The sequence below is a fragment of the Stegodyphus dumicola genome, chromosome 9 (assembly GCF_044657685.1).
Source record: "Stegodyphus dumicola isolate Sdum_Otavi_A_Nest chromosome 9, ASM4465768v1".
Lineage (NCBI taxonomy): Eukaryota > Metazoa > Arthropoda > Arachnida > Araneae > Eresidae > Stegodyphus > Stegodyphus dumicola.
The window spans coordinates 130409754-130424630 of NC_140776.1; the positions used below are offsets into that span (position 1 = coordinate 130409754).

Here is a 14877-nt window from a genome sequence, read left to right on the forward strand (position 1 = left end):
TTTGTAGATCCTCTGGCAGCTCCAGAATCGGTAATTCTTTTTGACATAATCCAAAGTTCAAGCTTACTTTTATAAAATTGCTCTAACAGTCTGCAAAAAATAATAAGCCGGATTCAATTAGAAGATTAAGGAACAACGCAATTTGCAACATTAACTGAAATAGATAATTAGATAATTTTAGCTTAGCTTATACCGTCCGTTATACATTAAACGCGCATGCGTAAAAGCTACGCATGAGCAGAAAGTTTGTAGATTTGAGGTCCAGATTATAGATCATTTCGGATTATGGACGTCTGAATTAAAGACTTTTGACTGTACTCAAAATCCAGTTCCTTGCTTCGTTTATATTAAATACAGGATGGTAATAAAAAAAAACTTCCCCTACATATGAACCTTTAGTGTTCTTTTGCACAACCAATCAAAATGAAATTTCAGATAGTTATTTGAAGATCTGTGCTCAAGATGATTTAAAATAATCCAACTATTATAGTTACAGGGGAAAAGTTTTGAAATTTTCAAATGACAACATCAATCCCCCTCTGTACAAACTAATTAGCAAATTCAAAAACCATGAATGACATTGGAACAATACATGTATGGCCAAAATTGCCAGCATAAAACATTTGCAAAGAAAAGCATTTTAGAGGACCAGTGACAACATAAGATAGAAATGGAAAAACACATTTTATTAGAATTACAAGTTTTCAACATGCAGGAAAAAAACACATCGCATGCAGGAGATTATTGATAACAATAACAAACACAACATCACAGGAGTATGTCCACAAGGTTCGTGCAATGGCTCTCTATTCTGAAATTTAATAATAATTCCTTAAACCTGCTTAAATTTGGAGATAGATGCCTGTGGGTGTTACTATGTAGATGATCTCCTTTTATTTTTTTATCTAAACAATTTATATGTGTTAATGCTGGCAGCACTTTCATATGAATGAATTCAGATCAGTCAATATTTTTATTTTTAGCAAGCATTTAAGTTGAACAATTTTTTTTTTTTTTTTTTTTTTCCAATTCTGGGTTAAAACAGAACTTGATCAAAACAACAAAACAAAGGACAAAAATAAGTATAAAGAAAATAAAAAATTAAAATTTTTCACTTGGCAGGAGAAACCAATAACATTAGATACTTTCTTGAATATTCATCATCTTCAGCTTCTACTGTGAGTTTTTGAATTTTGAATATTTATATTTGCATGACTTACAGAGTTTAATGTTCTTTGGTAGCATAAAATGGCATCCGAACACCTCACAGACTTGGAATGAATTATTGCTCATCTGGAGATAATGAAAAAGATTTGAGAAGGTTACAAATCTTTTTATTAAATCAGAACCTTGAGAATATAAAATGCATGTCTTGTGCTTAACAAAGTCAGGCAACCACTTACGACAAGCTAAATTACAAGTAACAGTCGAAATAAAGTTAAATCTAGTAATCAAAGACTACATAATTTATTTAATGCTAAGTTAGTTCAAATTTCTTACTAGTATAACACTTTAAATAACGACAATTGTAATGCAAAGCAAAAGATTACAATCTTGTCTGAGCTAGCGATACCTAGTAACATTGCCTAAAAGGCAGAAACACACTCTGTCTTACAGTCCAAAAACCTCACCTTAAATACTCTGAAACTAAATTTGCATTCTGGTATACAAACGGAAGGGAGAAATGACAATAAAAATCTAAATCATACTAACTGGTTAGATTAACATAATGGAACATTAAAACTTCATTAAGGAGTCTAAAAATAACACTTCAAAGATAGTGGCTAAAGTCAGAGACGTGGTATGCTAAATAAAAGAGCTGTTTCTCTTATGAAGAAATAATTCATGTTTAAAGAATAAGGTTTAAGAAAGCTTTCTGCAAGATGGGTGCCACATTTGCTGAATTCCAATTGAAGGTACATTCACGTCTGAATCTCAGTAAAATGTTTAATTCAAGGGACAAAGATATATTTACGGGTAAATGTTGGTGAAAATTGGCGATTTTCGCCGGTACACTGATACCAAATTTGTGCGATATTCTTTGACTTGTTATTTTGGCTTTGCGTGCCGACAATTTTTGCACCAAAAATTGCCGCTACATAAAGCCAAAATAACAAGCCAAAGAACTGCACAACCTAAAAATTCAGAGAACTGCACAAACTTGGAATTGTGCACTCCCTTGCCTTGACTTTGTCCTTGTACACATGGATCTATTTTCACTTAAAGAGTCAAAGGAGCAGCCAATTCTACACTAGAGCTAAACAAAAATCTTGATAAACTGTATTTTAAATCAAACTACGAAATAACATGAAAAATTAAATTCATCTTAGCAATACACAAAGGAAATATCCACTTACCTTATTTAGAAATTTCCGAGTCTTCAGTCAAACAAAATTCCTTAACAGCATCCAACAACTTCCTAAAATTATCTGAACTAGAATCTGTATACTGGTGTCACCACAAAAATTCAAAGAAATAATAGTCAAAAATATCCTCCATAGTCCTGGTATCCTCTGACGTTCGACCATACGCATTTCCTTCATGCAAACAGGACACTAACTACTACTAAATAAACCTTCCTTTACATGCCAGTCAATTAATGCTTTTTTCCCCTTTTGTTGCAAATTCAAATTAATCTCACCACATTCAGCCATTTTACCATGTAAACCACAAAATAACCAATGTACTTCCTAAGCAACATCCAACACACAAACACTTATAAATCTTTTTCCATCATTCAAATTCATCACAATCACACAGCCAATTACATCATAATAGGGTTTCCATAACATTCAACTACTTGGGTTATCTATAAAGAAGAAAGTATGTTTGTTTGTCCTCTAATAACTCAGTCACTACTACAGCTATCATCACCAAACTTTTTACAATTCTTTTCAGGGTCATGGAAAAGGTCGACGTCCACTTTTTTCCAAAAAGAAAATAGCTCAAATCAGAGATATTAATTAAAAACTCGGAAAAACAATAATTTTTGCACTCATTTTTCCGAGTGGCAACAGTCTCGCAAACTAGAGATGAAAATTTGCTTATTTCAAAAGTTGTTATCACTGATCGCTTTCAAATCTTGAGAATTTGTTAATAAACAATTTTTAAGTTTTATGATGAAATAAAAATAGCATCACCAAAGATTAAATACATTATTCCCAATTCCAAAGGTTCATGGGAAGCCATTTCGATTATTCCCATCTTTGACGACTTTAATCAGCTGAAATATTAATTAAAAACTCCGAAAACATTAATTTTTGCACTCATTTTTCCAAGTGCTAACAGTCTCATGCATTGGAGATAAAAATGTTTTACTTCGAAAAGTGTTACAACTGCTCACTTTCAAACTGTAGAATCTGTTAAATTTGTAAGCTTTATAAAATCTATCTATCTATATATATATAAGGAAGAATGTCTGTTTGTGTATTTGTTTGTTCGCACTATTGATTTCTGATTAACTGTGATAAATTGTTTGCCACATTATTTGACTAAAATTGTATACAGGTGAAATATTGGATGGAAGTTGAGCTTTTACGACCATTTGATTACAAAGACAAAAAATTATTAAAATCTGTGAGCCATTGTTGCTGATATAATAAGAGAGAACAAGCTTATTTGGTTAGAGTAGAGAGAAGGGTAACCCTTGTATTATCGTGAGGTTGTTGTTTCATTTATGGTACCCTGAGTAGTTGAATGTTACGGAAGCCCTATTATGATGCAATCAGTTGCAAAATTGCAGTAAATTCGTAAGGGCTTGGGATGTGTGTTGGTCAGAAAGTATATTGCTTGTTTTGTGGTTTAGATGGTAAAATGGCTGAATGTGGGAAGATTAATTTGAAGTTCCTGTACAATTTGGAAAGAAAGAGGAAAAGAGCATTACTTAACTGGTGTATAAATGAAGGCTTATTTAGTCGCCATTATTAAGTGTCCTGTTTGTAGGAAGGAAATGCATATAGTCAAACATCATACGATAACAGCACTACGGATGATACATTTTACTCTTATTTTGTGAATTTATGTGGTGATGCCGGTATACAGATTCTAGTTCAGATTATTTTAGGAAGTTTTTGGATGCTGTTAAGGAATTTTGTTTGACTGAAGACATGTTATTTCATAAATAAGGTAAGTGGATATTTCCTTTGTGTAGTGCAAAGATGAATTTCCTTTTTTATGTTATTTCATTGTTTCACTTAACATTAGTTTATTGAGATTATATATTTTTTGTTGGCTGCTCCTTTAACATTTTAAGTGAATATAGTTCGATGTGTACATGGACAAAGGGAGTGCACAATGCCTAGTTTGTGCAATTCTCTGATGTTTTTTTAAGTGAAAATAGGTAGATGTGTACATGGATACCAAGTTTGTGCAATTCTTTGTCTTGTTAAGCCAAAATAACAAGTCAAACAATTGCACAAAATTGGTATCCATGTACCACCAAAAATCGGAAAATTTTATTAAGGGATAACTTTTAACGCTTATTTTTCTAACGAAATCTTTTATGTGGGTTCCATATCACATCAGACACAAAAATGTATGATTATGAATCTTATTTTTTGCATCGTTATTAGAGACGGATTACAGTGGTATTGTTCGCTCCATTGTTAGATATACAGTCAAAAGTCGTTAATCCAGACTCATCGGGACTTCGGCGATTCCGGATTATCGATTTTTCCAGATTATAGATCATCAGTTTAAATCTGGTAAGATGGCATGAAGAAATTATAAAATTAAAAATATGAAACCGTAATTTATGAAATAAAGAACAATTATGATCTAAAGGGTATCAAAATTAACAAAAAAAAAGGTTAATATTTATTTGTTTACTTTAAACATTTCTTTCAATGTAAAATGTTTAAGTTGCTTCGTTTTATGTAATAATACTTCTTCTTTAATTCTATAAACAGACATAATTTCTTGTTCACTTACAAAGTTCCGCTGTTCAAGTCCTATAATTGCTATGTTGAGCATATTGATTAATTTGTCAATCGAAATTTTTTCATTTTCAATAACCTCTGTGTCACTTTCTTCACTATCGGAAGTGAATTATAATGAGGAGGAATTTGATTTAAATCATATCGAAGACGGAGTAGATCGAGCTGAAATACTACATTTAGTAAGGAATTATAAGCCAAACAGAATAAAAACATCTGCCCTGAAGATAAGGATAGTGCTGACAGATCAACTTCCAATTCATTGTGCGCCACGGCGTCCCCCCCTTCCCAGAGCAGCGTGAAATTGATAAACAGATTTCGGAATGGTTAGAGAAACAAAGGATATGCCTTTATCCATTTTTTGCAGCAATTCCACTTTTTGTTTAATGGACTTCGAAACATACTTTTGCTTTGTAGATCCTTTACATATTAGTAAATATATATCGGAAATTCTATTTGACATAATCGAAAGTTCAAGCTTACTTTTATAAAATTGCTCTAACAGTCTGCAAAAAATAATAAGCCGGATCCAATTCGAAAATTAAGGAACAACGCAATCTGCAACATTAACTGAATTAGAAAATTTTAACTTAACTTATACCATCCGTTATACATTAAACGCGCATGCGTAAACGTATTATGCACATGCACACACGCATATTCGCAGCCGTAAAGGTCTTATGCGCATGCGTCGCGTTGACACATGCGCAGAAAGTTTGTAGCTTTGAAGTCCGGATTATAGATCATTCCGGATTATGTGTGTCCGAATTAACAACTTTTGACTGTATTACTCTCAATCTAACTTAACTGCCATCATGTACTTCTGCTAGTCATAAATAAAACAAGAACTTGGTGATAAATGAAACAATTTAGCAATAATCTAAGGGGTACCCTTAAATATACTACAGTCAAAAGTCGTTAATCCGGACTCATCGGGACTTCGGCGATTCCGGATTATCGATTTTTCCGGATTATAGATCATCAGTTTAAATCTGGTAAGATGGCATGCAGAAATTACAAAATTAAAAATATGAAACCGTAATTTATGAAATAAAGAACAATTATGATCTAAAGGGTATCAAAATTTACAAAAAGAAAAAGCTTAATATTTATTTGTTTACTTTATTAAATATTTCCTTCAATGTAAGTTGCTTCGTTTCATGTGATAATACTTTCTCTTTAATTCTATTAAACAGACATAATTTCTTGTTTAGTTACAAAGTTCGGCTGTTCAAGTCCTATAATTGCTGTGTTGAGAATACCGACTAATTTGTCAATGGAAATGTTTTCGTTTTCAATAACCTCTGGGTCACTTTCTTCACTATGGGAAGCGAATTATAATGACGAGGAACTTGATTTAAATCATATCAAAGAGTATATCGAGATGAAATACTACACTTAGTACGGAATTATAAACCAAATAAAATAAAAACATCTGCTCTGAAGATAAGGATAGTGCTGACAGATCAACTTCCAATCCGCAGTGTGAAATTGATAAACAGATTTCGGATTTCAAAACATACTTTCGCTTTGTAGATACAAATTACATATTAATAAATATATATCAGAAATTCTATTTGACATAATCTTTCTAATCTATCATAATCTAATAATGACGTTTCTGCCCCCCCCCTCTGCCTCAGAGCAGCGTGAAATTGATAAACAGATTTCGGATTTCAAAACATACTTTCGCTTTGTAGTAAATATATATCGGAAATTCTATTTGACATAATCCAAAGTTCAAGCTTACTTTTATAAAATTGCTCTAACAGTCTGCAAAAAATAATAAGCCGGATCCAATTCGAAGATTAAGGAACAACGCAATCTGGAACATTAACTGAATTAGATAACTTTAGCTTAGTGTATAACTCCATTACACATTAAACGTGCATGCGCACAAACATTTTCGCAGCTGTGTCTTATGCGCTCTCGTAAACGCCTGTGCGCATGCGTGAACGCGACGCATGCGCAGAAAGTTTGTAGCTTTGAGGTCCGGATTATGGGTGTCCGAATTAACGACTTTTAACTGTATAAAGAAATCAGGTTAAATGATTAATAAATTAATTAAGTTTATAAGAGGAAAGCATTACGTTTCGAGAGAGAATTTGTTAGACTTGAATAGATATCGATTCATCACTACTAACCAGAAGCAAAATTAAAATGCTATACCGAAACTATCTGAAACTGAAGGATTGAAGTGAAACTGTGAAAAAAGCAAAGAAATTACAATGAAACCTCAAAAGCTTCCTTTCTTGCTATGCCTTCCTAAATCGAGCATTTTTTTTTTTTTTTTTTATGTTACAGTTTCGGAATATGAAACCCAGAGATGAAAGAACAACTGCCATGAAATTTTAACAATTTATTCTCAAATACAGTCTCCAAAATGAAATTATCCATACTGAAATTTTACTTCAAATTTCCCTTACATTTGCTGTTATTTGACATAAGGGCAGTTTTCCTAGATACAAATCAGTTAAGATGCACCCAAGACCTAAAAATTATATCTTGTATTTAATATATACTGTGCTGTCTAGAGAAAAGCAAATGGAATAATGAAACAAACTTCTAGAAGGTTATTATTTTGTTATTTATTGCCTTATATGTTGTTTTAACATTTCATAGATTTGAATTTCTTGCATGTATTGAGGGAGAAGGCAAAATGTCTAGTTACAACATACCAAGCATAAAAAGTCTCATGTGGACACAACATGATTTCCCTGTATAGCCTTTTAAATTACACACTTTTTGGTGCACTTCACTTAACCTGACTTCCTTGAATTATTCTAACTTAATTAATAGAACTCTCAAGACAAGTTGAAATTGATAACAAAAATCGCAAATTTTCAAATTTAATTATCCCAGTCAGTCTTTTGTCCTACGAGAGTTCAACTTCTTGTATTTTTATTTTTCATAATGAGTATAAAATGTTTCCATGTATAAGTGAAAGAATTGGGAGACTTCATTAAAACTTAGATTTTGTTATTTATACAATTTTTTTTTTATTTGACACTGTCAAGACATTAATATTTTTGTCATTTAGAACACTTCTGTAATTGGAAGCATATGACTACAGGACACTAGAAAGTAGAGACTTTCTGACCTTCGAAAAGCCCTTAACATGGAGTGATGGCTAAGTCTCTAGAGGCGATCTACAGGGTCACAAGCCCCCAGTGACAATGAACTAGATCAGGTTTGTGCAAAAGACAAGGCTAACTAGGCATCAACTGGTCACTGAAAAAACTAAGAATTGTAAGACAACGTTAGTCCCCCTGAGCTGACCAATGAAGACCCCCCCCCAAGAATAAGCTTAATGACATCTACATTTAGCAATCACACAGACCAAGACAGACTTGACAGTACTGTTACAAGCCCTGCCGTGCCTGAACGTACCACCAAAAATCCATTTTACAATCTGTTTTAGAATAAAGAGTCCTTTATTCTGTCTGTATATACAGATGTCACACAAAAAAATAGTCAAAATGGATAGTTGCATTAAAGTCTGATAACTGAAATTTCTTTCAATTACAATAGTTCCTTTACTTCATACAAGGAAGGAAAAAATGAAAATTTTTATGAATTTTATCAACTTTCATGCATTGGCAAATCAAACATTTGGAAATGTCACAAATGACAACTAAGTTTTACTATTATAAAGTTGTCACAGCATCAGTAAGCAAAGAGTCATAAGCAAATGTCTCACACAAACGCTCTTTTTTATCTCCTATTTATATAAGAAAATTTTCACAATGAACTTTACAACTTAACAGTACAATGAAATGAACAAAAGACTTGAAGTATAATAATTATATATTAGCAAATACTTTTTCTACACCTTCGATGATCATACACCATATTTAAAAAAATCAAAAATCTCTGGTTCTCTTTCTTAGTTTTATAAGAAAGAAAACTAATCAAAAATGCTCCTTTCTTACAAAACTGCACACAAGATGATAATAATAATAATAATAAAGAAACTCTTTGCTATTTAATAAATAAATTTCAAAAAAGGTAGTATAATAATTATTAATTATACCCGATCTTACAAAAATATTATTTAAGTTTACTACATAACACTCAAATCCACGAATCTGCACAAATATCACAAGACTAAACATCTAATAATTAATTTCACAATATGTGATTTTCTTACTTTTCAAAGAAAAATTACAATTCAAGCAATTTTCAAAAGTGTATTTACATTTGAAAACTGATAATTATATTAATACAACTATGCATATAAATGTTACATTCGAAATGGAATTGAATTTTTATTTCTGTCAAAAACGTAAATAGATAAATGCTTTACTGCCATCCCGGAAAAAATCAAAGTATCGAAACACTCTATCACGAAAGTAGAAAAATACTGTCCTACATAATACAACTAACTGACCTGTCTTGGGAAGGCATCTTATCAACTCTACTGCAGTATGGAATTTCTCTTCAGTACTTGCGTGTTCCATTATCCTAATATTGTAAAAGAAAATTTATTCTGTTTAATTACATACTCATTTGCTATCTTCTAATCATCACACAAAAAAAAAAGACCCCACAAAACATTCACTCAACAATACCCTCCGGCAGTCGTCAAAACAGTCGCATTAAAACCACTGACGAAATATGCCAGATTTGCGTCTTTCAGCCAAACAGCTTTTCAGCGATAACTTCCGCCAAGGCCAATTTAAACTTGGCACTGCTTCCGCTAAGCAATTTCGATTCAGTTCGTGGTGTGGAACAGCCAAAAGAGAAAAAAAGCCAACTGATATCTCTTCTCCAATGGAAATTAACAAAAGTTTTAATCTATAAATTGCTATAAAGCGTAATTCAAAAATTTAGTTTAATTTTTAATTTAGTTTTTTCCCTGGCTTATATAACCACTGAAAAGATTAAGTTCAAAATATTTTTCGGTTTCTGTACTTCTGGAAATACCCATCAAATGTAGTTAGTTGAATTTTGGTAAGGTCAATAGAAGAACAGTTTAGCTTACTTGGGTAAACAAATAAAAAGCCGGGTCTCGGTGCTACTTTGGTAGACGGTTGCACGGATTTTGGCGACTTTTTGGCGATTTGCCTTTTGGCGAGTAATACACCTTATGGTAAACCAATTGCTGGATAAGTTATTTATGGTAACCGATACTTTGTTGTCATTTTATTAAAAAAATAATGCGTTTTATTATGCATAACTTCCGTGTTTTAAATATTATTTATGGCTTCTAAATATTAAAAATCAATTTAATTTTACATTTTTATTTGAAATAAAAATTTTGTTGTTTATAATATTTTATATAATTTTATGTTGTGGATGATGTAATCAATGACGTCACCTTACTTAAAAAGTAATTGGTTTTATTAATATCTATAAATTTAATCTAATGTTTTAAACATTATTGATGGCTGTTAAATATTAAAGTAAAATTTAATTTTCCATTTGTTTTAAAAATGATTTTATTATGAATGATTATTTAAATAATTTTAATTCTATGCGTGATGTAATCAGCTCCCTGATTGGTTGCTGAATATTTGTGCATTACAGCGTCATTTTAAAATTTTATTATTCATCTCTTCGAATTCCTCGGATTTCAAATGGAATGGATATCTCCGTTTCGAAGACGAATGTTGTTATTGGTAATTACCAAGAATTATTGGTATTGGAATAAAAAAATTGCCCTTTGAGACTTTATTTTGGCCAACCTGTCTTTCCTAATCAAAGATTTATTTATAAATTGTTAATAGCGTCAGAGGAAATTTTGTAGGAAACCTCGCTAATTGCTTCTTCAATGAAGTGCGAGATATTTGGATAACAGATGAAGGTGGTTAAAAGATCCGATTCAATTATGATTTCGGTTTTTTTTTTTTTTTTTTTTTTTTTTTTTTTGTGGTACTTATCAATAAACAAGAGGTTAAATTACTCAAAAAATGTAAGTACATATTTTTCTTTTATTTTATAATTTTATACTTCAATTTTTGTTAAAAAAATTAATACACTATTTTCAAAAATTGCTGAGATAATTATTGTCACATATGTTTTAATGTTAATTATATTTTATATAACGTATTTTAAAGTATTTGAATTTAATAATATTCTAATTCTTTTAAATGTTGGTAGGATGGTTTTTAATTCGATATTCAATTTCAGTAATATTTTAATCTAATTAAACGTTGGCACAATGTTTTTATAGCGGTGTTTTTATTCTCTTTTTTGCTATATGAAAGTAGTAATAGCCTTACTTTAGTACTTTATACTCATAGTAAATGTATTTATTTACACTTGCCTGCCATCTTAAAAAAAGACATTTTCAACAAAAAATTAATCCATTACTTTTAACGATATTTATTTATTTATTTTTTAATTTTCGAATACTTTACTATGCGTAAAAACAGCGTTTTTCAAGATGGCTGACGTTTATAAAAATTGCGCCTACGTAAATCGCCAAAAATCCGTGCAACCGTCTACCAAAGTAGCACCCGGGTCTCCTTCGGCCGTGGCGTCTCTCACGTTTGTCTCATGTGACTCGTGTAACTGCGATTTCACGTTTCTTTTCGAGATTATGGCGATTTCTTAAATTTAGTAACTTCTTTACACAGCTTTCCTTTATTTAGTAAATTTTCCTCATTTTAAATTTAGTAGCTTTCTTGCAACGCCTTTTTCCCCCTCCCTTTACTTAAGACCACTTTTATAAAATACCTGCCCCGTCGGAATTTTTAAATTTTTCTACAAAATCATTCTTATCCTTTATCCTTTTCCTCTTAAATTACCTTGTAATATGAATCTCCGCAGGTGACGATGACCAGTCAAAGCTCATGAGGCAAAATCGTCTTCCGTCTCCGGTACCAACACCTTCTTAAACAATCTTCTTAAATCAATGAAGGAGTGGCCTCTTATTAGGGGGGGCCTTCTTCTTTAAATTTTTTTTCTCTTTTTTCCTGTGTAAATTGGTAAATGATACTTCTTCAATCTCTTCCTCTTTCTTTCTGCCCCCGCCGAAAAAAATTGGTGTTTGATACCACTGTCTTTTGGTGAAGATCACCAGTCTATGATTTTGCAGCAAGAGCCTGGCTTGCTTTAGTTATAATTATTCTAGTTTTTAGTTATTTTTCTGTCCACAGATGGCGCTTTTAGCTCAAATGTCCATCTCCGAACTAGGCTTCGCCTACAAAAAGGCAACGCACATTATTCTTAATTAATATTTCATTTATGCACACTTCTAAGAGAAAAAAGCAAAAATTTAATTTAATTTTTGTCTGCTGCTCATTCTTCCTCTAAGGTTCTCTATTTATTTATTAAAATTTTATATTTAATAGCTTGCAGAATGCCATTATCTATCCCATCAGGACCTGGTGCTTTATTGGTGTTTAACGCTTTAACAATGTCGCTCATGTTTTCTTGGTATTGTAATATTGCTCAACACTGGCTCTGATATTTCTTTGTGCGGGATTATCTGTGTCTGCGTTATCAGGTCTAAAGATATTGTCCAGAATGTGCGCAACTATTTCTGTGCTAGTTGCTGCTCCGTGGCTTATTGTGGCAGTAAGATTAGTAGGTGTAAACATCTTCTCATGTGCAACACGGAAGACAGTTCCGAACTTATTCGCAGTGTTGGTACAGTACTCTTTCCAGGATGAAAACTTCGCTTTTGCAATCTGTCTTTTGTAAGCAGCTCTGTGCTTTCGAAAAATTAGCGAGTGTGTCTCTCTTTCTAAGGGATCCTTGCATGCTTGCATTTTGTGCCTTAAGGCACGGACTGTGGCGTTCCGACAGATACTTCAACTTCTATTCATGAGATGGCGCCACGTGTAAAATCCAGTTCTTAATCGGAGCATCAAAGCGACATCTTTACTCACTCAGACTTCTCGTCGGACAAGGTACGCGACGCTAGCACGAACTGTGTTCCGAGCTCTGTGTTGATCTCTGCAATGTAATTTAAATTGTAATTTAGTACTTAATATATATTTTTGTTATAGGAGATTGTCTACTCTTATTTTCTTTAATTATATCATGCATTAAGCACACACGACCACCAAAAGTGGTGACCTTTTGACTGAGCACGCTACTGAGAATGGATTTTCAACGACCCTAAGCCACGTGCATCCAAGGCATTCTGAAGAACTGACTAAAAATAACAACGAATATGGACATTAAACGTATGCTACAACGTACCCCTTCAATTATTTCTAGAATTATTGATATATATTGCTTGTGTTTTTTTCAAAGTCGTGCATATCATCGCAAGGAGCTTCAGCAAATCATCAATGTGATCTGTTCCGTTCCGCTGACTTCGCCAGTCGTGCAATAATTCTTCGATCATTCAACTTTTGTGACAAATGTGATACAATAGTGATTTTCGCTAAATGTGCTACATCAGTAATTTTTCTGCAACGTGCTACGGCAAAATTCTTCCCTCAGTGTTCGGAAGTAGTGAATTTTTTTCCCATGTGCTACAGGAGTGATTTCCTTTTTCCTTCGAAAGTGCCTTTCATTGTGAAGTGGTGATATTGTGCGTGCGCAATACAAAATGAACGCATCATTTTTTTTCCTCAAATAAGGATTTCTTTTCAAATGCATTTCGGTAAAATATTATTTGTGTGTGTAATTGCTGACCCTGTATTATTTGTGTGTGTATCGTTACGTAAATTGTTTCTGCATGGTTAAAATATTTATTGTTATCATGGTAAAATATCAATAGTGTATCTTCATGCTACAATATTTGTGCTGTTAAGTGTTTATTATTTAAAGTGAAAATTATCTATCAGTATGCCCGACGATATTCCACCAGAGCCACAAATCACACGCGTTGCGGTGAAGCCACCGCCTTTCTGGAAAAATAATCCTTCATTGTGGTTCGCTCAGATCGAAGCACAATTTTCTATCGCTCGCATTAGTGAGGATTCTACAAAATTCAACCACGTAGTTGCAGCAATTGAGTCTGATATTCTGAATTCAGTGCATGACTTAATTCTCAAACCACCTGATTATGATAAATACTCCAAACTGAAACAGCGGCTCATTGAAATCTATTCAGAAAGTGAATCTTCAAAAATACGTACTTTACTACAAGGACTTGAACTTGGAGATCAGCGACCTTCATACTTGCTGTCACGAATGCGTGATCTGGCAGGAAGCCATTTTAGTGACGACTTGTTGAAGTCACTATGGCTTTCGCGTCTCCCTAATAACATACAAATAATTCTTGCTGCTTCCAATGAAGATCTAACCCGTTTAGCAGCAATGGCTGACAAAATTAATGAACTTGTTACTCCAGCTTATGTCAGTGCTGCTAATGCTGCACCTTCCAGTTCATCCCTCGAACAACAAGTGGCTGAATTGACCAAAAAAGTATCTGAACTCTCTACAAGTCTTCATGCTTCACGGAGATATAATCGATCAAATCAGGGCCCACGTAATAAATTTCGTGCCCGAAGCAGGAGTCAATCTCGTCACAATACTCGAACGCAGTACAAAGAACCCACAAAGTGGCATATGTTTTTATCATATGAATTTTGGCTCTCAAGCTCGCAAGTGTGCCTCTCCATGCACTTTTGTACAAGCGGGAAACTAAATGGGCGGTCTTCTGCTGGCCAACAGAATGTCCGCCACATCGACAGAATAGTACTGGCTGATCGTTCAGCTCAGTTATGATTTCTAGTAGATACTGGAGCTGACATATCAGTGCTCCCGAGAACTAAAACAAATGCTCACCAACTTAATAAACTTGTACTGTATGCAGCCAATGGTACCCAAATTGCAACCTACGGCACCAAACTATTGACACTTGATTTAAACTTGCGCCGGACTTTCAACTGGCCTTTTATTATTGCGGATGTAACTCAAGCAATTATTGGTGTCGACTTCTTGACACATTTCCACCTTCTAGTGGATGTCAAGAATAATTGCTTAATTGATGCTACAACTCAGCTGACATCACAGGGCCAAGCTTCTCACATATCGA

General features: G+C 33.0%; 1 protein-coding gene across 1 annotated transcript in view; it reads right to left on the reverse strand.

Annotated features, from left to right (window-relative positions):
- LOC118197044 (acyl-CoA-binding domain-containing protein 5-like) overlaps positions 1–9546 on the reverse strand; it is a 112591-nt gene extending 103045 nt beyond the window's left edge. Inside the window, exon 1 of the mRNA XM_035368513.2 lies at positions 9325–9546. Within this exon, the coding sequence (XP_035224404.1) occupies positions 9325–9394 (70 nt within the window). The 5' untranslated portion in view covers positions 9395–9546. The remainder of the gene's footprint in view (positions 1–9324) is intronic.
- Positions 9547–14877: the final 5331 nt, after the last annotated feature.